Consider the following 8717-nt stretch of genomic DNA (forward strand, 5'->3'; position numbering starts at 1 on the left):
CGGTCGCACGTCGGCCGAAGGCATCTTTCTTTCCGCTGCCGCTTTCTGTACGCTGATTTGTTGAGACAAAATAATTAATTTCTCAAAAACTATTGCGAATATCGCAAAACGGCACAGGACTTTCTTGCTCACCTCAATCCGTTCTACGTTCTCACCAAGGGTCATCATGGGACTTCGGGACACCCTGTATATATATACATACAGTTTATGTATATATATATATATATATATATATACATACATACAGTTTCTGAAAAATGAAGATAGAAAAATAATTAGAATATATCAAGTATGAATATATATCAATTGATACCCCAAAATAATGTCAAATAATGTAAAAATGATCATTTAAACATGATGTAGACGTCATTTTGATATAATTAGAAAAGTTTTTTTCTTGTTTGGAATATTATTTTATTAATAAAAGTTATTGAAATATAGAATGCATAGCTTTGCCATAGATTTGCTATCATATATTTTACATAACTTCGTATTATATTTCTTTTGTACTATCTTTAATCTAAACACAATAAATCTTTTTAAAATTTTGGAATATTAATTATGACAAAGTAATATATGTTCTGTATTTACCTTTTTGAATTTTTTTAATAAAAATGATTTCTGCATCTCTTGGGAAAATCCTCATGATATATCCTTTTTTTAAAGAATTATTGCAAAAAGGTGCAGAACATCCTCTCATTTTGTTTCTATTTAATCACATTTATTTGGTTATTACAAATAGAGATCCTTAATATATATTTATCACATCTGTCATATTGACGTATACATATCAGTAAATTCTAACCTCGCATAGTCTGTTCTTCTGAGCTACACCGGTGCAGTAGTGTAGCTGAAAAGAGCAAACTATAAGTTAAACTAAAATAGTATATATGTCTTTCTTCTTCGCAGGATTTAGCATAAACATAGCGGACGGGTCTCATATCCAGTCTCTCTTATAGTGTCTCTATAGGAAACAGAATCTGCGCGCAATCTGTCGTCAGTCTGTCGACAAGCTCTGCGCGCAGTCTGTCACCAATCTGTCGTCAGAAATGCATTGCCAGTACTGAAAATCTATAGTTTATGTTACGTATATTATAGAATTTCAGTACTGGCAGTGAATTTTGAAACGCAGCCAGAATATAACATAGGGCGCGTTCGGGGAGCACGCTATCAACGCTACCACGTTCTTTTATCTTTTGTTCGCGTCGTATGCCCCAATGTGCTCCTACTCGCTCCAACGCACTCTGATTGGTTCGCGTCACTGCGCGGACCAATCAAAATGCGTTGAAGCGAGTAGAAACTTTTGACTATATAATCATGGACCGCTAACCGCTATCTTATATCTGCAGCAAAACGTCTGTCAACTTCTACAACGCCGCCAGGACCAAACAACGGCTATTACGTAAACTATCACATACTTGTGATTTCTGCGTACAATCTGTTGCCATTCTGTCTACAGACACTGTTGACAGACCTGCGTAAAATCTGCTCGCACAAGTTTGGCTAACTGGGTATATAAATATATTATATAAATATCATATATTCTTATGTAATATAATAAATACAAATTTGGTATGAAATTATATAAATATCTTATTTTGTATTTTTATATTTTCTTTGCAAATCAGATATTTTTTCTTGTTACTTAAAAAATTGTTGATTTTTATATTATAGCAAAGTTGTATAACTTATTTTTTAATGTAATAATTTATTTGAAGAAAAAATGAAAGTCTGTTATTGACAATTAAAGAAATATTATAATAATTTTTCATGTACTTTAATGATAACTGCAATTTATGATCACGGACACACACAAAATATCTTTCACATGATAAAATAGAAATCACAAGTATATGATAGTTCACGTAATAGCCGTTGTTTGATTCTGGCGGCGTTGTAGATGTTGACAGACGTTTTGCTGCAGACACAAAATAGCGGCTAGCGGTCCACGGTTTCATAGTCAAAGGTTCCTACTCGCTTCAACGCATTCTGATTGGTCCACGTAGTGACGTGAACCAATCAGAATGCGTTGGAGCGAGTAAGAGCACATTGGGGCATACGACGCGACAAAAGATAAAAGAACGTGGTAGCGTTGATAGCGTGCTCCCCGAACGCGCCCTATATTACATATTCTGGCTGCGTTTCGAAATTTACTGCTAGTACTGAAATTCTATAATATATGTAACATAAACTATAGATTTTCAGTACTGGTAGTGCATTTTGGAACGCAGCCTCTGTAGTACTTCTCTACTCGGGTCGAGAATCAGAACGGGGAGCGTTCCGATTGACGACAACCGATTGGTACGATTGGACACAACCAACCGATGCAAAGAATCTAGTGAATTACCAGTTCGAACCAGTCATTACAATCTGTGTCCAATCGTACCGTGGTCAATCGGGTCCCACCCATCAGAACGCAGCCCTCTATAGATATGCATTTGGAATGAAAAACATGCACTTCTAGTGCAGAGCGTAAATTTCTTTGATCGTTGCGCGCGCCACTGACAATTTGACAGTCCTCAACGTAAGGGTGGGGGCTGTAGTACGCGGCCATATTGGCTACTTGTGACTTAGGAGGAACGAGTAAAAAATAACCCAACTTTCTTCGTACCTTTCTACGTGAAAGAAAATGTTGCCCTGGAGAATTGTCCACTGACTCTTGTTACATCGGTATCATCTCAGCACGACTGCGGCTTTACGCCGAGGTCTTTTATCTCCCACACGAAGGCTATTCCCTTTTATCTGGAAAATGGTGCGTTTATCCAAGAGAGAGAGAGAGCCAGATACTCTACCGTAATTCAAAGTTATCGTGCCTCGTACCTCATAAATGTGTCATATCAACCTCTTTTGATTCCTGCTGCAGAGTTTCTTCGGTTTTGGTCAGTCTGCTGATATAGAGATCACATTAGATGGCGCCGAAACAAGGAAGACTGCGGATATTAAATCCGAGGATGGAAAAAAGGAACGGCATTTATTGTATTATGACGGCGAAACGGTATCTGGCAAGGTAGGAGTCATTTTCTAGAATTGACTTCTGTATCGGCTTATCATTGATCATAGCTTATAAAAATTATAGCCTGATAAGTTTCAAGTATTAATATATTTGTATGTAACTTGCACACAGCTTTTTTGATACACTAGAAACTATAAATTGCTTGTTCTGCTAATCTCATTTTCATATCCTTATACTGTGGATTTATTTGTCTTTTATATCATGCTGTCTCATGTTCTGCTGAATTAATTATGCATGAATTAATTTATAATAAAAAAATAATTAAACACATACATGAATGTAAATGTCTCACGTGTGTGAATGTTTACACTTACACATACATATGTACATATATACAAATACACACACATACATAGAAAAACAATACTAGGCATTATACTATTTCTTTATAAGGATTAATTCTAGTATATTACTCAACGTTGTGAATATAATCTATTGAATGCTTCATAGCATTCTAATAACTTCAAAATTTCAAATAAACTGCATTTTATACATATTACTGATTATATATATTTTTGTATTATTTGATTCATTATTTCACTTGATATTCCACATCATTTTCATATTGTATTAATGTTTCCAGATTAATATCAGTTTAAGAAAAGCTGGTAAATTGGAGCATCAAGGTGTTAAAGTAGAGTTCATTGGACAAATTGAGCTGTATTATGATAGAGGTAACCATCATGAGTTTACCAGTCTGGTGAAAGAATTGGCAAGGCCAGGAGAGTTAACTCACAATACAGTATATACATTTGAATTCCCGAATGTGGAGAAACCATTTGAGAGTTACACTGGCTCCAATGTGCGATTAAGATACTTCTTGAAAGTAACAATCGTACGAAGACTTAGTGACATTGTTAAAGAACTCGAATTAGTTGTGCACACGCTTAGTTCCTACCCAGATATGAATAATCCCATTAAGATGGAAGTTGGAATTGAAGACTGCCTGCATATCGAATTTGAATATAATAAAAGCAAGTAAGTTACATGTATATTGATCTTGCTCCTTTTTCAGTTCTCTTTGCTGAATTTGTGATAACTTTTCCATTGTTCTTTTCAGATATCATTTGAAAGATGTAATTGTTGGCAAAATATACTTTCTTTTGGTTAGAATTAAGATAAAACATATGGAAATAGCAATTATCAAACGTGAAACTACTGGTTCTGGTATGCTATAAATAACTTGTATACTTATATTAGTATAGTATAGAGTCACTCTAAGCAGAGTTTGGCCATAAAGGAATAACTTTTGATTGGTCCACTGTTTTGTCAAATCCCACACAATATCCAATCATAATATGCCTATAGCAATAGGTTAGGTTAAGAAAAGATAGACAAAGAAAGAGATTGAAAATATGTCTGTTTCTCTTTCTCATTTTGACGAAACCGCAGTTATGGTCAAACTCTACTTAGAGTGATTCTAGTATAGTAGACAATGTTAACTATAATTTTTACAGTTTTAAACGCATGCGACATTGCAATATTGGAATGCGAGTTTTGGTTTTATAAGTGTACTTTTCATGTAGTATCTATGGTACTAAGGCAATAAATAGAATATATATTTGCAGGCCCTCATACGTTTACTGAGAACGAAACCATAGCAAAATATGAGATCATGGATGGTGCACCTGTTAGAGGAGAGTCCATTCCTATAAGAGTATTCCTTGCTGGGTATGATTTGGCGCCTACAATGCGTGACATTAATAAGAAGTTTAGTGTTAGATATTACCTGAATCTGGTTCTCATGGACGAAGAAGATCGTCGATATTTTAAACAGCAAGTAAGTCACTTATAAATCTCTTTAACAACATTACTTGTCATTAATTATTATTACTATCATTAATCGATAATCTCCTTCGTATTTTCCCTTAACGCTACGCTATTTAGGAAATAACATTATGGAGGAAAGGTGAGAAGAGTAGAAAATCGCAAACGGCTTCGCCGCACATGCCATCGCACTTAGTATCGGCTGAGACAGGATTTCCGCAAGGCGTTGCCCAAAACGGTCCACCGTCAGTACCACCCGGTGCTCCTGGTCAACTGCCAACAAGTAACATCACGAATGTAGAAGATACTACAGCTCCGATTGAAGGCATGACACGAGAAGAAGGAGACGGGGAAGGTGAGAAAGAAGGCGGTCCAGAAAGCGATTAAATCTCGGCGTATTAATTTCGTCATTGACGTCGGTTACAATTCAGATTAGTTAAACATGGTCAAATATAGCCGAGATACAAAGGATAGAATGCGAAAGAATTAGTTTAGCAAAGAAAAGGAAGAAGAAATGTCTCCTTTATTGCGCCGGGAAATTTGTTTTTAGTAAGAGAAACAGCGGGGCGTGTAAAGACTCGCTAGTAAAATTGTAAATATTTTGGATATATATACCCCCACATACACAACATACACGCATTACATACATAATTGAGAGCCAACGCGATTTGTAACTAGTTGATTATCGATCAAAATTATAATACTATCGAAAAGAGACACAAAGGAAGATTTAACCATGATGGGGAAAGAATATGGTTCCGCGAAATTGTTTAACAAGTTGTATATTGCGAAGTATAATATGAACCAGCAGTATAAATATTCCTGAATGGATGGCTTACTAATCAAATATTAACCAACGATATATTTTGCAAAACATCTGGGTGTTATAGTGTTCTAAATGTTTTATACAGGCAATGCCCATTGAGACCCGCCCATTGTATAATTCTGATAAAAACTGAAGTCTCTCATTCAGCAGCGTCATGTGTTACACAAAGAGATTTTATATGTATAAAATAGACATGTATACTCACAAAGGCTGCCCCATATTAATCCGTTCAACTAGTCTACGAATAATGATTAAGAGCACGAAAAAGCTACACTTATGTAAATGATGCATGTTTTTAATAATAATTTATATAATGTAAACACAAGAGATACCTTGAGCAAAGAAAATCACACTTATTTTTAGAACGAGTTTATACAAAAAAAAGAAAAAAAAAGAATATCGATTATTGCATGATAAAAGCCGTAGATAAATCTTTTCCTTTGAGTTTAGCTAAATTGTGCATAGTAAAACAATTTCATAAGATAGTCTTTTATATGCAAGAGTGTGCATTATTTAATAATAATCTTCCAAACACGAATTATATGTATGATATCTGCTCAAGACAATATGCCTTTCTTGACACGAGAGTGGACTATAATAGATTAAATAATGGGGTAGCCGCCTCGTGTATTTATAAATATATACATACTGCAGTTCACGTATATGCATATATATGTATATATAAATACAATTTCTCATTTTGGCAATAACGACTAACTGGATCATTTATGGTGTTTGATAAATCGTAAGACACCTGACGAAGAGATAATTTGTTGTATAAAGACGGATAATATAGAATATATTTTTAAATAGTCATTAGCTTTGAAGGCAGCGATTTTGAGTATGAAAATATTGTATGTCAATTTGGCTGTTGATACTTATGTGCATCCATTCACATATTAAAAATAATTTCTCTCATGTAACATGCAATCATTTAAAAATATTTATTTTTCATTTCTTTTTTTCATAAGAAAACTTACACTCTCGCCAATTGTACTACGATTTACAGACATCCTATATTACACATACATACGCGTGTGCACATATGCCCGCGCGCATACACACACACACACACATATATGTATTACGTATTACAATATCATCAACAGTCATAAGCAGACATATTTTCCATCGTCGCAGTGTGACTAAATGCTGCCGCGATGAAAGCGATGCTGCTGCTGCTGCTGCTGCTGAAAAAGGAAAACCTGTCGTTTTGTACTGTTCTATATCATAGAAAATGACTGTAAAAAGGAAAATATCCTAAGGAAGTGCATAACATATAGTTAGTTGATATACATACATATAATGCGCTCGAACTTTTTTTCATGTAAATTTAAACTTTTCATAATCCACGCCTTTGTTATCTGTTGACTCTCAAACAATGGGATCGTGAGAAAAAACTGAGTATAAAAATATAAAGATGGAGGAATGTACGTGTATGTAGACGAGAAGAGGGAAAATCTATTTGTGAATTATTTGACATGTCAAATATTGTATATATATACATATACAACATATTATCATGCGATATGCAATTAGTTGTATATTTCAATGCCCATATGAATATATTATATATTGTATACAGTGCATGTGTGGTGCCTACATGTGTATATTGAAAGATTATTATTAATTATTTCACATATATACAATTTGTCTCATTTTAATTCTTATATCTTTATTTCTTGTTAGTAAATAGAGACAAAGTCTATTAAACCTGCTGTTCCCTTGTGTTATTGAATAAAAAATGCATTTGATCCATCGTTGAATCGTACTAATTAAGAATAAAGATCATTCGATTCGCTATTTAGAAGTACAAAGTTTTGAGATAAAAAGTTATATTCACTTTCGAAGGCTAAAAAGATATTTTTCTGAAAAAAATTCAGAAATATATATTATTAAAAAAAAAATATATATATATAGATACAGGGTCCGGAAACGGTCAAATATTTCGAAAAGGATCAACTGTAGCGAAAAATATGTAAGTAGCCTAGTTGTAGAGCTTAATAAAATGTACTTAATGGTGGCTAAAAATTTGACTTTGGGTGGAGGACGAAAGTCATACGAAGGTCAAATTGAATTTTTTAAATTGGACGCCCCACTTTTTATTACATATTCTTGTAGTTTATTTCAAGGGCTTTCCAAAAACCTATAATAAAATATTTTTTATTAGGGATTTTTAGAGTTATGAGGCTTGAAAGAATTTTGGTCTTTAACTATTTCTGTTTCGTAAAAACGTATCACTATCTTCTGAACGGTGGATTTAGAAATAAAATTGCGATCAGGATATGCAGCATTGAATGTGTAGGTCAGTTACTTCTTCGTATGATCTAATATAGTCTCCAAATTTTCGATAAAGAAACAGCATTATCTTTTCTTTATTGGTTAACATTTTTAAAAAAGAAATTTGAAATTGTAGTTAGGAAAAGATAAAGAGTAAGATGCGAGAGAGCACGACTCGTTTTTAAAATACAAAGATTGAGAAGCGTTATCGTGAAGCGCGGGTATGTGCGAGTTTTGACCGAGTACGTGTGATATTACGTCGTGAATGAATAACCGCGTTCGATGCGAGCGAATGAACAACTAGGCTGGGAGCCTAAAAAACATAAACACAGGAGAAAAACAAGAATAACTTTGTTTTTCGTGTCTTGAGCTAGACGATATGACCGACTTAGTTGTTCATTCGCTCTCACCGAACGCGGTTATTCATTCACGACGTAATATCACACGTGGTCAGTCAAAACTCGCGCATACCCGCGCTTCACGATAACGCTTCTCGATCTTTGTATTTTAAAAACGAGTCGTGCTCTCTCGCATCTTACTTTTTGTCTTTTCTTTTTCTTTTTCCAACTACAATTTCAAATTTCTTTTTTAAAAATGTTAACCGATAAAGAAAAGATAATGCTGTTTCTTTATCGAAAATTTGGAGATCATATTAGATCATACGAAGAAGTAACTGATCTACACGTTCAATGCTGCATATCCTGATCAATTTTATTTCTAAATCCACCGTTCAGAAGACAGTGATACATTTTTACGAAATAGAAACAGTTAAAGACCAAACTCCTTTCAAGTCTCATAACTCTAAATATGCCTAATAAAAAAATACTTTAT

The 8717-nt window shown here is 34.1% G+C and overlaps 1 protein-coding gene across 1 annotated transcript; it reads left to right on the forward strand.

Annotated features, from left to right (window-relative positions):
* The first annotated feature begins 2430 nt into the window (after window positions 1–2430).
* LOC116850502 (vacuolar protein sorting-associated protein 26B-like) lies at window positions 2431–7319 on the forward strand. The gene is made up of 6 exons (XM_032828858.1): window positions 2431–2752; window positions 2864–3007; window positions 3597–3991; window positions 4074–4180; window positions 4582–4793; window positions 4901–7319. Exons 1-6 carry the CDS (start codon window positions 2750–2752, stop codon window positions 5165–5167), a joined length of 1128 nt encoding a protein of 375 aa, XP_032684749.1. The 5' UTR covers window positions 2431–2749; the 3' UTR covers window positions 5168–7319.
* The last annotated feature ends 1398 nt before the right edge of the window (window positions 7320–8717 follow it).

Source organism: Odontomachus brunneus, unplaced genomic scaffold, assembly GCF_010583005.1.
Source record: "Odontomachus brunneus isolate Ranch 3 - 2012 unplaced genomic scaffold, Obru_v1 Obru_scaffold_147, whole genome shotgun sequence".
Taxonomy (NCBI): Eukaryota; Metazoa; Arthropoda; class Insecta; order Hymenoptera; family Formicidae; genus Odontomachus; species Odontomachus brunneus.

What these genes read in the sequence shown, in the direction of transcription:
- LOC116850502 (XM_032828858.1), top strand. An exon ending in GCGAAACGGTATCTGGCAAG is followed by an intron (nt 3,008 to 3,596) that starts GTAGGAGTCATT and finishes TAATGTTTCCAG; the next exon opens with ATTAATATCAGTTTAAGAAA. An exon ending in TTTGAATATAATAAAAGCAA is followed by an intron (nt 3,992 to 4,073) that starts GTAAGTTACATG and finishes TGTTCTTTTCAG; the next exon opens with ATATCATTTGAAAGATGTAA.